At 31.8% G+C, this 17,248-nt stretch overlaps 1 protein-coding gene across 3 annotated transcripts in view; it reads left to right on the forward strand.

Annotated features, from left to right (window-relative positions):
* LOC144836861 (axonemal dynein light chain domain-containing protein 1-like) overlaps positions 1 to 13,233 on the forward strand; it is a 28,316-nt gene extending 15,083 nt beyond the window's left edge. For 2 of the 3 annotated variants that reach the window (XM_078691753.1, XM_078691754.1), the window contains 13 exons: positions 2,649 to 2,733; positions 2,996 to 3,034; positions 3,715 to 3,897; positions 6,999 to 7,050; positions 7,189 to 7,405; positions 7,717 to 7,810; positions 8,238 to 8,428; positions 8,865 to 8,961; positions 9,873 to 10,025; positions 10,552 to 10,656; positions 11,818 to 11,958; positions 12,409 to 12,515; positions 12,680 to 13,233. In XM_078691753.1, the coding sequence (XP_078547879.1) occupies positions 2,649 to 2,733; positions 2,996 to 3,034; positions 3,715 to 3,897; positions 6,999 to 7,050; positions 7,189 to 7,405; positions 7,717 to 7,810; positions 8,238 to 8,428; positions 8,865 to 8,961; positions 9,873 to 10,025; positions 10,552 to 10,656; positions 11,818 to 11,958; positions 12,409 to 12,515; positions 12,680 to 13,070 (1,855 nt within the window). In that variant the 3' untranslated portion in view covers positions 13,071 to 13,233. The remainder of the gene's footprint in view (positions 1 to 2,648; positions 2,734 to 2,995; positions 3,035 to 3,714; positions 3,898 to 6,998; positions 7,051 to 7,188; positions 7,406 to 7,716; positions 7,811 to 8,237; positions 8,429 to 8,864; positions 8,962 to 9,872; positions 10,026 to 10,551; positions 10,657 to 11,817; positions 11,959 to 12,408; positions 12,516 to 12,679) is intronic. The other variant, XM_078691756.1, reaches the window with a different exon arrangement.
* The last annotated feature ends 4,015 nt before the right edge of the window (positions 13,234 to 17,248 follow it).

Below are 17,248 nucleotides of genomic sequence, written 5' to 3' on the forward strand. Positions count from 1 at the left end.
GCAAACTAGTTGGACACAAAAAGTGCGATGTCCTCAATTTATGGTAGTGATGCCCAATTATGGTAGTGATATGACATCATCATGTCCATATAGGCACAACACATTATTTGTCACATAATGTTTGACAGAGCTTAATTCACATAGTTATACATTCTCTTTTAAAAGTGTAGGACTAACAAAGTACTTTGAGATGACTTATCAAAACCACTAGTCAACCTTTCTGCTCATGAGACAAACAATCCTAATATCTATATTCTAGGTGACATTTCAAAGGCAAACACTACTAACATTATGGTTTGGTGACGATTTAAAATGTTTTTTTAGTATGATATTCTAGCAGATTATACTGTAGCATGTAGCTCTATGGTTTTAGTCAACCAATAGTCAATTTCATACTTATTTAAGTATACCATACCAAATATAATACTCTATATGAACTTAACCATGTTTTTTACATTTTAATTCTTATGAATTTCAAAAAATGTTTTAAATATTTATATTTCATGTAGGCTAGACAGTAGATGTTTATTTATATAAACCAGACACAACAAACATAGAATAATACTCCAGTTAAATAAGATGTGTACAGAGTGAATAGGAACATATAGTATTTCCATATTTTTATACCTCCTTCAATTGCTTTCAATTTGTGTGATTCCATTTTATATAATCAATGATACTGTTTATGCTTGAGTTAAACTGTGTGTACCAACATATTTTTCTTTTTTATTTTTCATTTTTTCATATGTAAATGTAGTATCAAAATTATTAATATACTTCCATTATTTCTTTTAATTTCTTTATTTCACACTATGCAAATCTATATTGCAATAATCAGATTCATAAATTCTATCTGAATATTTGATCTGAATTTTATTTTGGATATTTTAATGTTTTGTAATTTACCCACATTTAAATTGTCACGGTGTTTATAGCATCATTTCAACTTTTTATGGAATATTTTATTGATAGAAAATTTTAATATCTTTATTGCATTGTTTTTTAAACATATTTAATTGAATTTAAGCATAATCTGCATTGGCATTTTGATGTATATAACGGTATGGTGTTAAAAAGAGAATTTACTGTACTGTAGGCCTTACGTAAAAGTTTAAATTAATTTCAACCCATGAGGCCTCAACAATATAGGCCTACAATAGGCTACTGTAGGATAATCATATAATAGTCTGTGTGTTGGACATTTAATAAATGACTCAAATTAAAATTGCCTACAGACTGTTGAAAGTCACGGATAAACAATGTGGCCAAGTCTGACATAATGCTTTCTGGAATACTTTTGGCCCATCTGGCATTTGGAATCACGCTAAAATGTTCGATGGCATAGATGGATATGGATAGATATATGTGTTGGTTTTTTTTACTGTAGTAGGCCTACTAAGTTACAGTAATCCATAGATTAAATTTTCTTCCTGGTATAAAACAATTTCATTGGTGAGCCAGACATTCTTTTTCTAATACTACTGTATAGGACAGATTTACAATAAAATGTAATTTTTTTACTAGTTTTTTTTTCTTTTTGTTTAATGCATACAATTGTTAGATTTTGTTGAATATCTTTCTATTAACACTTGATATTGAGGAATTTGTTCCATTAAGCCTGTTCTCCTGCCGATCTTTAAGTTGCAATGAGTTTAAAATTGTTAAAGTTGAAAGTAAAATAACGATAATGATGATCGAGCCAGACCACTAATATTTACACATTTTTACGCAATCATCCATAGTTTCTTAGTTCTCTCAAGCGTTGCTGGGACATGCGGACGTGAAGTATTACAAAACCAAGGCCGTCCACATGCAGCCGGGTCGCAAAAAGCCACCTTCAGTTGAAATTTCTCTCTTATTGTAAATTTGAGTAGAATATAATCACTATATTTACACTATATATTTACTTGAACATTTTAATATATATAATTTTTGTGTATATTTTAAAATGAAGAACATTGTTTTTTATTTACACAAAATAAATGTGTAGTATACATATACAAAATTATAAACATAAAAACGTAGGCCTACAATGTTTTAAGCAGGTTTTAAAAAGAGGAATAATTGGACAGTTAAAACAGTTTTAAAAAGGTGTTTAACTGAAGTCTGACATGAATTTCCGAAAGGACCAATTATAGAATCTAAAAACACACTGGACATTTTATACCCAGTTTTTGATGCCCTGTTCAACCTCAATTTTTGTTCGGTACTCATCAATGCAAAAGTACCAATTATAATAATCCATGATCCATATGCCCTTATCTCCTACTAATAGTACTATAGAACTACGCATCATATGAAGTAAAAGTAGGAATACATCCGGTCTCTCGCCATTGTAGAGCTGTATTGTTCATTTTCTAGAACAGCAATGTATAACAGTGGTTGTATAGTTTGTGAATAGACTTTATACTTTTAAGTTTGTTTTATGCACATTTTTTAACACGCTATACTTTTTTAATGCTGTTTTGTGTATTATAATTTTATATAATAATAAAAATTCTATATAGTATAACAAAATTTGATGTGAAATTCATGGATATCATTTAGTATTGTGCTTTGAAGATGTACTATGTGTGTGTCTCCCCTACATAAAAATTACCACCTTGTTTTGTTAGATAGATAAATGTACTTTGTTTCTGTCAATACAGGGCTAGCAATAATAATTCAGTGACTAAAGCACCTTCCAAGGAGGCTATCAGGAGACTGTATGATGACCTACGACACTGGCAAGAGGTTGGTATTTTTCACTGTTCATTTTATGCCTAATTAGTAATATGAGATCATTCTAGTGTTTGCTGCAGATACAGTACTGCAATTTTTGACATAATGTTGACATAGTGATCAAGTGAACTCACTCAGGCATGCAATTTCCTCACTCTTTTTTTGTTGTAAAGTTAGAATCTGAATAACCTACTTTTTAAAAGTAGATCAGATCAGATGAAAATAGAGTGAAATAATTTCATTTTCTTCATAATCTAATGAATTTCATTAACAGCATGCACATTGGCAGAATCTTGTTCCCAGGATCAGTATGGTTAAGTATTTAATACACAGGCTTTTATACTTGACACTATATTTTACATAATTTTACATGGTTACAGTACATTTTGCATATTATAGGGTAGCCTACATAATATGCATATATTGTTGTACTCACATGGCTGTATATATAAGGGATTATACACTACTGTATGTTTGGGGGTTAATACAGGAGGAGCTTCACGTACTGATTTATGGGGAAAATATACAGTATGCAGGTTTGAGTTTTAAGCTAATAGTTTATTAGAATTCATTTATAGGTCTGTTGGTTATGGATAACGTAATAATAATGTGCATGGTGTTACAGCTCTACAAAAGTTAGAGAAGATACAGTACAGGGTACACTGTATAGACCCACAGGTTTTTACAGGTTATGGGACACATTCATACTGGTTTATTGGTTATATGAAATCATATTGGGTCTGTGTTACATTGTTTAATTTAGAATAACCTTCAATGGGTCGAACTATATGGTGGTACATTGGTTTTTTAACATCAATAAGAAGGCTTTAATAATTTCCTATTCTGTTTATTGAAACCATGGACTAAATAAAGTTCATCAAAGCAAGAGACCATTGGTGTTTGTGCTAAGTTATAATTTTATTATCTATGCGTTGGCTAGTTTACTGTGTATAGGCTTTACTTACTTTAATAGTTTTCTCTCTATCTCTCTAGAATCTTAACAAAGAAGTAGAGAGATTTGGGGGTGACATTTTACTTGGCCATGAGGAGAGTATGTACAAAATATCAAAACAGACAGAACAGTGGACAGAGATCGCTCTTAAGATTTTCAACAGACACAGGCCAGACAATGGCCAAGAATACCCTGACCACGAGAACCTTCTAATCATGAATAAGGTAATTTTCATTGCAATTATAAAAAAAGAAATGCATGAATGAATTTCCATTTGTAGTAACTATTGTAGTTAACATTTTTTACTATATTATTTTGTGGTTAACTAAAAAACAAAGAACATTATAAAAATATTTTATTAGGAAGAGTACACAGAATTTCACAAAATTCTAGAGTTCAGGAGGTTCTGTGTGATGAAGAAGTAGGCTTCTTACTGTGGTTTGTGCCCTTGGACTAAATATTGTATGATGCAACCTTTTGAAACTTGGTTTTGTATTACACAAAGCAAACATGTGAACAAAACAACTTTGATAATTCATTATGGGATCATCTCCAAATCGTGCGATAATTTACACAAGTTTGTGTGTTTGCCTCAAACTGTGAGGATGAATACAACATATTATACATATTATTATTATGATGAGTCAAGATATGCACATAATGATTTCATAATAATTATTTTTATTGTTATGCACTGTAGTAGTGGTCATAATACAATATACTTTTAAATCGCATGTTTCCAACAGCATTTTGTATAGACTGTAGACTGTTTAGGCCTGACTTGTTTGTGACTTTGTAACATCATATCCTTCCTTTGTTTTTGCATGCTACTTGTTTTTCTTTGGATAGGATACAGAGGTAAATTGATTAGTTTGTAGTGTAATATTTTGGAGTGTTTTTTGGTTGTTTGTTTTTACGATACTTTAGTTGATTCAGAAATTAAAGTTATGAAAAGAAATTGGGAAGACTGAGAAGAAATTTATCATAGTCGGATTAACTTTATGCTAATCTGCGAAGTCACTTATTGAGGTCCACATGAAATATAATTGTAGTCTCTCAATTTTTCAACTTATTTTTCCAAATTGCAAGAAATCAATTGATAAACTAAATAGTTAAAATAAAGAAAATATTAAGGGAAAAAACCAAAAGAGCAATACTTTTATGGCTACCCTTATACATAAAAGAACAGTAACAATAAAAACATGACAATCACGATACGAAAGCATGATAAAATCCTATTTGAACGTGAATAATGACAGGACAATACATAAAAAAGACAAATTACTTACACAAAGCCAACTATAGGCTAAACATAATTGTTAAAAAATGTAAAGCACAACACAGATTTGTTTGCATTAAAAGATAAAAACACAGCATTCCCTTTTTGTCCACCAGGAAAAAATATGGAGTAGAACCATTGTTCTTGTTAAATGTCTCCCGAATCAGCTGTTTATAGCGATATTTTTTTTACCTTTGGAAAATCCGCCAGAATGGTGTATGGTTTTTCTGTTTATCCTAAAAGTCTTTGTAGTGTGTTTTTCTGGCAAATAAATAAATAAAATCACTTATCACTTAATCCAATGTCTTCTCTTTTACCTCCTTCCTAATAAAAATACAGGGTTAGTATAAAACTTAATTTCTATAATTTTTTCTTCAGCTTTTGCATTTTAGCCGCCATTTTATTATGTTTCTACAGTATCGTTGGCTAAATTATTATATTCTCTCTTTTTATATTGATTATTGAAAATATTTGTGTCATAATTTTGTGGTGTTTTTTTTTCTCAATTCAATGTGTTTAATTTCAAATGAAAATAAAATGTCAGAAATGATTAAAATATGAAAATAACACTTGCATTACTACTTAATCTATAGTCAGTTACCTGTTGGTGTTTCATAAATAATAATAATAATAACTCCTCAAAATTTCCAAATTTGTTGGGGAACATTAATTATTACAGCGCAAATTAATTAATTCATCCACAAGATTTTTTAAAGGTTTTTAATATCAAAATTATATTAAATATATTTTATATCTAATTGTGAATGCATTGCCTTTGTTTAGTCTGTACACAATATACATTCCAAACATTCCTTAATGTCAAGTTTGAACCAACCTTAAGCTCTGTCTACACTATCAAACTACTGTATGTGAACAAGTGTGTGATGTGCCCATATATGGATATATACAATGATGTCATATCACTACCATATTTGGGCATATCACTTTTTTGTCAAACTGATAGTGTAGACAGAGCTTTATAGTAACATAGAATCTTTTTGCACACTCCTCAAATTTTAGAGTCAGTGATTAATTTTTTTTCAAAATACTTTTCACTTAAGTGAACAAAATGTATAGATATCTCTCCTTACAGTAAGAGGTATATTCACTTAGATAAGAGATTTTTCAAGTATTTTCCGTTGCACCATGATTGGTTTTATATGCCTAAAGAATACAGTTTAATCAATTTGCTTGCTTATGAATGTTTTATGTTTTTTGTTTCTGTTGTAGGAAGTAAAAGAGGTAACAAAGTATATTTGTGTCACTGTCAATCATCCATTCACTGATTGCTGTTTTCATATTACTTCAAATGCACACTTTTCATGTTTATTTTTTTTTTTCATTAACAATGTAGTGATGGTTAAACAATTGAAAATAAAAGTTATTATAACTTTAAACATTAACAGGTTGACCAAATAACTAACTGTCAAATAATTGATATTGAATTATATGTTGTATTCCATTACTGAAAGAAATCTGTTTGCACATTTCATCAACATCATTTTAACATTACAGTATGCACTGTTAGGGTGCCGCAGGCTGCCCCTTGTACCATAGCAGTGATTGACATTGTTAGTTTGGTTTGTTGCTCTTGTTTGGTATAAAAATAAATTAAATCAAACAGAAGGGGAAAACAATTCATCAGAAGCAAAGTTTAACATAGTTGCACAATCTCCATTCCTATTGAAAAGATGTATTTTCCAACATGAAATCTTAGCACTGTTAATTTGCCTTTCTTTTGCACTTTCTATAATCATATATCGCAATGCTGTTGAGCTAAGAATCAGTTTTCTAAAACTTTATGTTTAATGCAAAAAAAATGTATATAAATAAAGTGTGTTGAGAGCTTGCTTATTTGCATTATATGCAATATATAAAAATTAACTATTAATGTGTCAGTGTTGTAATAATTTAATCAAATTGTCATTAGCAATTAGCTGTATATTCATGTATTGTTGTGAAATCAGTATTGTTATGTTCATTCAAAACAAATGACCACTGTTTTAAAATCAGCCAATTTAATATTTTATGATTTAATTTTTACAGGAATGTGATCAACTTATGAGGCAGTTTCAGATTAAAGTCAATGGAGAAAATGGTAAATACATTAAAAAATAATAAAATATTATTTCAATTTCTAAATAGAGAAAATGTCATCTATTTTGTGGGTAATTAGTAACTTCATAAATAATAATAGTTGGGTATTTTTCATTTATTTTCAATCTTCATAATACAGGCACAGCTAAAAAATTAATACACTTGACAAACTCTATGGAAAGCTGGGATACAAAATTGAATGGTATTTTAAATGGAGGCGCTATGCCACTCGAGGCAGAGTGGGGACGACTTTATGAACTGTTCGATGATTGGTTAGTGGTTATTGATGAAGCTTTGTCTTTTGTTGGAACCGTTCAGACAGAAGAAGAACAAGCTAATCCAAAAGTTGATAATACGTAAGTTTGCAATTATTTGTATGGAATGCTTTAAACTGTTTTAGTAGTGAAATATGGGCTGGTTCTCACTCAGAATTGTTTTCAAGGAGGTAGCCATTAGACTAGTTACAGTCTGGATGGCACAATCTTGATTTACTGATTTGGATCAGAGGCAGGAATTCGAACGCTTAATGATTTGACCGCTTTTTCTTCTAATATAGTCAATAACTCCTACAGTAGTTTTCTTTCCATCGAGGTTACTGCAAAAATTGTCAATAGTTTTTTATAGTTATATACAAAATCTTTCACAATTTTATTCTCTTCTTCTAAAGTGTCGACATGGATGAAGTGTTCAAGCATGCTCAGAAGTGGCTAAGTGTGACAACCAATGGTATTGATAATGAAGATGCTAAGCTAGCTGACCAGGTAGATTATATAATTTATTTTTAAAATATACGTATTCAACACCATACTTATAATAGAGCCACAATGCTTAAAGATTGTCCCCCAAAAACATGAAAAAGAAAGATTAATAAAATCAGATTTTGAATTTGGCCATTTTGTTGCAGAAAAAAAATGTTTCATTTATAAAAAGACAAAACAAACGGTTAAATTTAACCAAAACCCTATTAGCTGGCAGCCAATTTGACTGTATTTTGCTTAAAGTTTTTTCAGAAAAATAATTTTGTTATTAAAATTATTGGTCAAAATGCCATATTTATCAACAAAAATTTTAACATTTTGTAGAGGGGACAATATATCTTTAAGGACTGAAATATACTGTACATTTGCTTTATAATAAATATGTAATTTACAATTTATGAATTTCTTTTTCTTTTATCTTTTTTTTTAGGTTTCTGAGCTCCATTCCAGCATGATACATTGGGTGATCCAGGCACTCTTACACTTGTCACCAGATTTACCAGGAAGCCCACCTGAGGCTGTAGAGAGTGCATTAGAAACCACAGACACCATTGAAGCCATCCAAGAAAAAGCATCCATGTTGTTTGATAAATTGACAACCTTTTCAAACTATCTCACAATGTAAGTTTAGTACATGTTTATGTGTCTAGTAACATTGCTAAATCATAAACCAGACCTCCTAAAGTTCCTTAATAATAGTTTTTATTTTACACAAAAAGATATCTTGCATAAAAAATTTACCATTTTTAGGCTCTACTACACGGCCTCTTGATATTTAATTTTGGGACCTCTGCCTAACCATGGATCTATAAATTAGAAGTCCATGGCCTAACTGTGAATGACAAGATATATTTAAAATTTTTCTATGTATTTTGACCAGTGTTAAATTGACATAAAGTTACTCCTAAAAAATAACAACTGATCCGGTTTATAAATCAACCTTTCCTCATTTGTTAAACCCTTAATTGGGATACTCTCCTTCTGACAATCCAAATTTCTATAAATTCTCTTCTATTTAAACAACCCAATTATGTGGCTGTAATTACTTTTCTAATAGTTGTTGTTCTACCATTGTTGCTGAGGAGCTACAGAAACAACAAATGATGCGAAATGAAGCAGCTGATCATGAGATGAAGGATCTAAAAAGAATCAAGGTAAAAATATTTAAAAACTAGAGGGTACTCCGAGAGTACAAACCTCCGCCTACTGTAAAATTCCCCTACATAAAATGTCTCCGGAAAATATATATATGGTTTTTAAAAAATTTTTTTTATTAGTTCTAAGTGTAAAAAGGCTAACTGCACACTTCAAAGTTGTGGATGAGAGTTTGGTTTAATGGTCATGTATCCAGCCTCTCACAGTTGAGATCGCTGGTTCAAGTCCCGCTGAGATTTTTTTTTTTATTTCTTTTTTTTTTGTGGACCTTGATCTTTGACCCTGACCCTTCAAAATTTAACCAAAATTATATGATGAGTCATTGATCATTGTGGCTAAGTTTGGTGAGAATCGGATAAAAACTGTGGTCTCTAGGCAGTTAAATAGTATTTTGTTAGTTGCGACCTTGACCTATGACCTTTTCCTCTCAAATTCGAACTCGTCCGAGCTTTTGGGGTATAGATCATTGTGGTCAAATTTGGTGAGAATCCGATAAAAACTGTGGCCTCCAGACTGTTCACAGACACACACACAAACACACAAACTCACAAACACACAAACACACAAACATACAGGGGTGAAAATATTACCTCCTTGGCGGAGGTAATAATTAACAAAGCCCTAGAAATAATTTGAATACAAAAACATTATTCCTCAAAACATGGAAAATAAGAAATAAGTCAAATATACAATTTAAATTTTAAACTAAGTTAATCCTAAACAAGGTTTTTTTGAGGGTATATAAAGTGTTTTTTTTTTATGTGAAAGAAACAGTTCAGGAAACAAAAACAAAACACTAAAAATTAAATATGTTTAAATATCAGTTGAAGCCAGTTGTAAAGAGTAGCATGTAACTATATTTTATCAAGAGTGTCTATGTTAGTCCAAGGTTGTCTTTTTATTTCTTTAGACAGAGTGTGTAGAATGGATACATACTGCTACACTCATGATGAATGAGTTAAGAAACAACTCCCAGCTTGGCCATATACCCTCAGCCACCCAGCAATCTCCAGCTCCTAGCAATCAGCCTGACATAACACCGGCCACTCAGTCTAGTGTTGAGGTGAGACTTTATACTTATTTTACAGTTTAGATGACTTTGAAACCAAAGTAATTGCCATTTTCTTCTTTTTTTTTCATTATTTGTTTTTTTTTTTTAATTTCTTCTTTTTATTCTTTTTCTTTTTTTCTCTTAATTTCTTTTTTCTTAATTTTTCCATCTTTTTTTTCATCGCTTTAATTTAAAAATTCTTCTGTTTTCTTGGTTTTCTTTTTCATTTTCTTCCTTTCTTTGTTTCTTTTCTTTTTTAATTCCTCTGTTTTTTTTTTTATTCTTTTTCTTATTTCTTAAGTTTTATTCTTTTCTTATTTTTTATTCTTTTGAAAAAAATTTTACTATTCTGTTTTTCTCCTTTTTAAATTTTTTTTTGTTTTATATATATTATTCAGTTTTTATTTTCAATTGTTTTTCTTTTCCTTTTTCTTTTATCTAAGTTTTTCATCCCTTTTCCCCATTCTTTGTCTATTTTCATATTATATGTCACCCACTAGTGGATGTTAATAATGTTATGCATTACTTTTGTTTTCAGAGCGCTAACTGTGATACTCCAGTGGATACATCAAAGGAACCATCTTTGGTTCAAGAAGGTTCTAGGCCTCAAACTAAAGAACAGTCACGACCTGAGACATCAGAGGTAGTAATATAAATAGTCATCTGTCTTATTCTACTACAAAAAGTTTGCATACACTCTACCCTAATGTTTAGGATGAGGGCTGCATGTACTGTAACGCCCGTATTCTTAAACCAGACTTTAGTCGAAGTTTGACTTGAAAAAGTCGTAGTTCGAGCTATTACAAATTCGATTCATAAACGAAGTAGTCAAAGTTTGCAGTTCGACTTAATGAAGTCGAGCTTTTAGTCGAGTTGCACACGTCTGGGTTACAAATGCTATACATTGGCCAATGTCAAGAGAGTATTTGAGGAGCAGACGAAATTTTGTGCATTGATATCACTTTCCATTTTCTTACAAAAATTCTTACGCATCAGAACTATATACATGAAAAATAATTTTAATCGTTAATTATTAGAACAAGATCAGTATTAATTTAACAGTGAAGTACTTTTGATTTACAACAAACAAAATCTACAAAATATATTTAGGAACGATGGCGGTACGGTAACTTTCATATTTTCTAGGCCTCCAACAAAGATTGCGACGAACCCTGCACTTCATGTGTGACAAGAAAGCACTAGGCCCCCTAAACAATCCATCACGTGGTGAATTTCCGCATCTCCCATTGTCGCTATGGCTGGGTGTGTGTACTACTGTAAGTACATCGGGTTCACCTCCTACACGTCTCGAAAGTCGGACTCGACTCGCACGAAGAAAATAATGTAATTTGTATACGGTTGTAAATAAAGATGATTTTCATTATTATAACTTATACCAATGTATATTTAATTAAGTTAATTTAAAAATAGATTTTTCATTCTTCAATATCTGGCCAATATAACAACTCAATGACTGTTACGCTTTTCAAACCATTTAGTCGACCATTTAGCCTGCCCCCTCCAGGACTAAAAAAATCGATCAAAATCCGTCTCGATTTAGTCGAGGTTGGTCTGATTTAGTTGGCGATTTAGTTTAGTTAGTAGAAGTTCGGTTTATGAATTAAAATGACGTCATTTTTAAAGTTTTAGCTCGAACTACGACTGAAGTCTGGTTTAAGAATACGGGCGTTAATCTTGCATCTATTGATCTGTTCTAAATATTATCTTGTTTTCATAATGGTTACCAAATACTGGTAGTTTTTTTTTATTAATAAATTTTAACTATTTTGTTATTATTGTTCAGAAATCTATGGATGAAACAGCCCTTCCAAATGAGTCGTCCATGAGCAAATCTAATGACTTTGATACAAGCAAGATGGAGGTCATAGGTTATGATGATAATGTCCGTGTATTGTCTTTGGATGAAGTTACAGAACCACCTAAGGTAAGTCTTTCATAAAGTAATAATAGTTTTGTTTGTTTTTCATTAATAGATTTAGAATGACTTAAAATAAATAAAATAGAATAAATCTTACACAGAAGAAGCAATAATCAAACTGTCTGCTTGTCCCATGCTTCAACTGGTGGAACATATATATAGACTATTGATCATTTTATATATTTTGAGCCTTCAACTTGTTAAACTCTTTAGTACATCATTGTCTATCAGTGTACACCCATACACTGCTCATGCGCAGTTCATAAGCACAATGGTATGGAATGCTATTGGAGAAAAAACCTAGGTTTTCTGGGCCTTGTATTCCTTAACACAAATTGAAGTATGGAAAGATGTAACTTATAGAGAAATCTAGGTGTCACAGAATTAAGTATGTTGAAAAATAAAATAATATTTTTTTAAATTTTTTTTTTAAACATATTTTTTCTTTTTGACAAGGAATCTAAAGCTCCATCTACAACAGGTACAGTCCGATCAGGAACACCAGATACAGCAAAGGCTTATGAAGCTCTTGCAGCTGTAAACTCTCTACAGGATCAACTATTGTAAGTTGATGTCAATGTCTTTTGACATCTTTATTTGTCATATATCCAATTAACAGGTGTCCTTAATACTTATTTGCACTACAAATATATATTTGCAGACTTTAAGTAGTAACAGGTGTCTAATAATAACCGCTGTTTTACAATCAATGTTTACTCTTGTTTAGGGTAACTGAAGAGCGTGCATTAAATTCAGAAAACCGAGTAATACTACTAGAGGAAGAACTGACGGCTGCTCTGAAAAAATTGCGAGAATATGAAAGAAAAAGTGCAACGGCAAATCAACCAAACATCAATACGGCTGTACCAACGGTAGAAGAGAAATCAACTCCGGTTGTTGAAGCTTCACAGCCAAGCCAGAGTACAGTTGCTGAAGCAGCCACAGCAGCAGCAGGTCCATCAACATCAGGTCCATCAACATCAACACAATCTCCAAAGCATTCACCCCTTCCACCAAGTGCACCATCACCATCATCTAAGAGGCCTGCATCCCAACAGCAGCAACGTGTTCCATCAAGGACAACTTCAAGAAGTTCATCAAGAGCAAAGAAAAAATAATTAATCCAGTCTTAATCTTATTTTTGTATATAAAATAATATATAAAACTTAAATTATGAATAATTTTAATTGTGAATTTACATTTTTGTGTGAAATGTGTTCAACCGTGAAAAAGGTATCTTGTAATGAAATGAGAAAAAATAATTAAAATGTATTATTAATAGCCTTTGTTGTCTTAAAATGTTTTGGTTGGAATGCCAGCCAATTGTTTTTTTCTCTGTCATGCTGTTAAACACAACTCGTTTTTCAGTTTGCAGATTATCATTGGCTACTTCTTGAACAATACTGCCAGGATGGATGCATGGAAGTCACAGAGCAAAAACATGTTATTTTCAAAATTATTGTAGAATATATTCGGAATGAATGCACAAAAACAACATGTCTTAGGCTGCAGTACAGCTATTATTTCAATTCACGTGATATGAAATCATCTTGACCACCAGTTAAAGTTGTAACCATGAATTCATATTATGCAAAGTTATGTTATTTTCTTTGATCTATCTATTTTAATAATCTATGATGGTCGCTTCCTATACTGTTTTGTTACAACCTGTACAGTCAGCCAGGTGGCGTAGGATGAAGGATCCTAAATCAAAATAAACCAGAAAATATTTAGACAATTGGCACTGTCAACATGAAATTAAAAGTTGGTTGAATGTGCTGGTGTAGAGGCTATCAGTAGGTCAATTGTGAGTCTAATGGCTTGTTTTTCTATTGGCAAGATCAGCTGTGCACTTCTTATTAGTGTGCCAAGCTTATGATGGTCATAGAGTATCATCTCGTTGTTTGTAACAAAACGTTTTAATAATTTTGGAAGTATTCTCCCATAAGTTCTTTTGATACATTCTCAAGTTCATCACCCTTATGTAGACGGAATTCACGAAAAAATATACATCACACGCTTGTTCGATGGTCGTAATAAACAAGCCTAATGGACAGATTCATTTTTCAATACAGGTGCGCTGTCCTTCATCAGGTTTGTGCGTTTTGCGGTACATCAATGTGCGCAACCAAACGTAACCGCGCCTATATATTATAAATTTATCTTAAAACGGCACGCTTGCTACAATATGAGATGTCGTGGATTGTCGGAGCCAAATTTGGTATAAAACACAAGCTTTATCGAAATATTAATGTCAAAATTAGCGGGTGAATCCTAAACTATTTTAGTAGTTTTATTTTAAAAATACATTTTTTTGGTACTTTAACCCCAAAATAAAGCAATAATTGAAATGTTATTTTTACTGCCTAATATGGTTAATAGATAAAAATTTCATGCAGTATCAAAACCGTTGCTTTTTTCTAGAAATAACAGCGAATTAATCAAAACTGTTGTTTTTGCTCATTTTAAATGATATTTCATGGTTTCCCCTGTTTCCATGGTTACAAAACACTATTAACATTTACCAAATATAAAATTATTAGTGGATTTTTATAATTTAAGATGTCTTCTTCCTACTAATACAATGTTAAAAAGTTCGGATTATTGCCACATTTATCATTTTGAAATTGATTCTGGACCACACTTGTGCTACGGTGTGTAGTGATGCGTGAGAGATGAGGTTACTGACCGACGACGACCGACAGGAAGTAAAACTATTATTTTGGACCCTGGGCGGCTGCGGCGATCGCGCGAAAGTAAAATTTGTCCTCGTATTTTTATTATAAATACTAATTTTTACTTTTATTTCCTTAGGCCTTTATCTAAAAGGTAAGACATATTGTAAATATAGGTCTAGCGCCTAACTAGACTAGGCCTAGCCTAGCCTCCCGGACAAGCTAGGCCTACTAACTAGATAGGGGCTTAGTTAGGCTAGATAGAGGTTAGGCGATTGACAGACGATCGGCCTTTTTTAATACGATCGGGTAACAACGCGTGTGGACGTTAGGGCCCAACTTTGTGACGATCGGGTCCAAGAAAACGAATTGGATTTATAATTGTTCACCATAAAATATTAATAAATGTGTTCTTTCCACGAGTTTGTGATACAAAATAATTTAATAAACTAATTTAAGTACTTGAGGCCTAGGCTAGACCTTTGTAAAGAGTATCCATGGTGACAGTAGAATCTCTTCTTTGGGACACCTTTTATATATTCAGGGAACACTTTCCCACGAAACAAGCGGTCAGTCTAATTACCGAAAACAACCGAAAACAAACCGAAAACAAAATAAAATAATCTAAATACCGAAAACAAATTTTGTATAATACTTTTTTTTTTTGTCGTCCTCTATTGATGGGTGTTTCTAAAGACCATAAACACTGAGAGAAAACCGCCCGCGCGGAAAAGCCAAGGAAGACCCTACGAAACGGTAGTGTGCACAAAATACAACTAAAAATCGTACAATCAATCAATGATAACATCGGATTTACTTACAGAATCTATAAAAATATTTTAATTTTAGTCTTTCGATTTTTATCCAGAAACGAACGCATTTACTCCTCACAATAATTGTGAATCACGTTAATACTAGTATAGAAAGTAAATTGACTATGGTTAATCATGATCAATTTAATTATAGATTTTCAAAGATAATAATACAAAAATGATATTTTAAAGAATATTGATAATATTAGGGACTATAAAGTATACTTAAAACCAGCTCACGATAAAGGATTCACAATAAAATCTATTCAGTAAAATTACCGACGTTTTTAGAAACACCCATCAATAGAGGGCGACATTAACAAAAATATTATACAAATTTGTTTTCGGTATTTAGATGTTTTCGGTTTATTTTCGGTTGTTTATGGTTGTTTTCGGTTGTTTGTGGTTGTTTTCGGTTGTTTTTGGTTGTTTTCGGTTATTTTCGGTTGTTTTCGGTAATTAGACTGACCCGAAACAAGTGGTATTAAAGAGGGACGGGGACATGTGCAATATAATTTAAATACAAATGGCGACATTGACTCAGTTGCTGTTATTACGTTTTCATTTTAATTATAATGATTATTACTGTATTACTTATGACTAAAAACGAAATAAATAATTCTAAAAACCATCTTTATGATTATCGCCGACAAGCAGCTCAAAGACGTGCAGGTAGCCTTTTAGAACGACATCAGTTGCCATGGAAAAATCACGTCATTCATTTGACACGTGACACTATAATGCATATTTTATTTTTTGGGAATCCCCGATCAGCAAAAAAATGTAGCTGAACAGCCGCCAAAAATGTTTAATCGCCTTAAACTATATAATTATGATCATTTCACTGAATTATTAAAAAAAAATTACGGTAATATAATGGAAAAATCCTACATTATTGTGTTTTCTATTTCACACACTACTATTTATGCATGTTTTTTTTATACTGTATATATAAAATGGAAATCCCCATTCAAAAACATGAATGAGGAAATATTTTCCAAAATGTTTAATCGCCTTAAACAAACTGTATATCCGATTTCACTGAATTATTTAATAAAAAAAATATAAATGGAAACGTTGTCTATTTGACACTTTTTTGTTAAGAACTATCTCAAATACACAATATTTCACTTCATCTCGGTATGTACAGTATGCCGAGAACTCAATTATAAACTATAATGGAACGGATACAAACGAACTTGACTATCGGGCCCAATGTTAAGACTATCAGGCCCAACGCATAAGATGACCCCGATCGTCCTTGGCCCCGATCATCTGTTCACCGGCTAGGCCTAGTAGTACAGTAGGGCTAGGCATCCTAGCCGTACTACTCTACTAGCTAGGGCCTAGTCTAGCTAGCTGAGAAGCCTTTTAGGTCCTGAGTGCGCTATATTATTGCTGGTGTAGGGCTTAGCTAAGTACTGAAAAAAGGCATAATTAGGCAAAACCGCTCTTTACCAGCTAGGCCTACAAAACCCAACAAACTAGGCATAGAAACGTCTACGACTTACAAGAGAACTTTCTACCGTGCTACTTAGGTAGTGCATTGTTTTTCTCTTTTTATCATAATTAACCATTTAAGACAAGAAATGACCTGGTTTAATGTCTATTATATGCATTATTTTTACAAAACGTCAAATATTGCAGGTCTATTATACTAGCCTAGAGTAGTCCTAGGCTTCCTAAGCCTATATCAGGCCCTATTGTGACATTTTTTTTGTCGGTAAACACTTAAAAATGTGGAAAATAAGTTAATTCTGATAGTTATAATTTCAGTGGCCCACTATAAATGTCAGCATTCTTCATGCT

The sequence above is a fragment of the Antedon bifida genome, chromosome 3, assembly GCF_963402885.1.
Source record: "Antedon bifida chromosome 3, ecAntBifi1.1, whole genome shotgun sequence".
Taxonomy (NCBI): Eukaryota; Metazoa; Echinodermata; class Crinoidea; order Comatulida; family Antedonidae; genus Antedon; species Antedon bifida.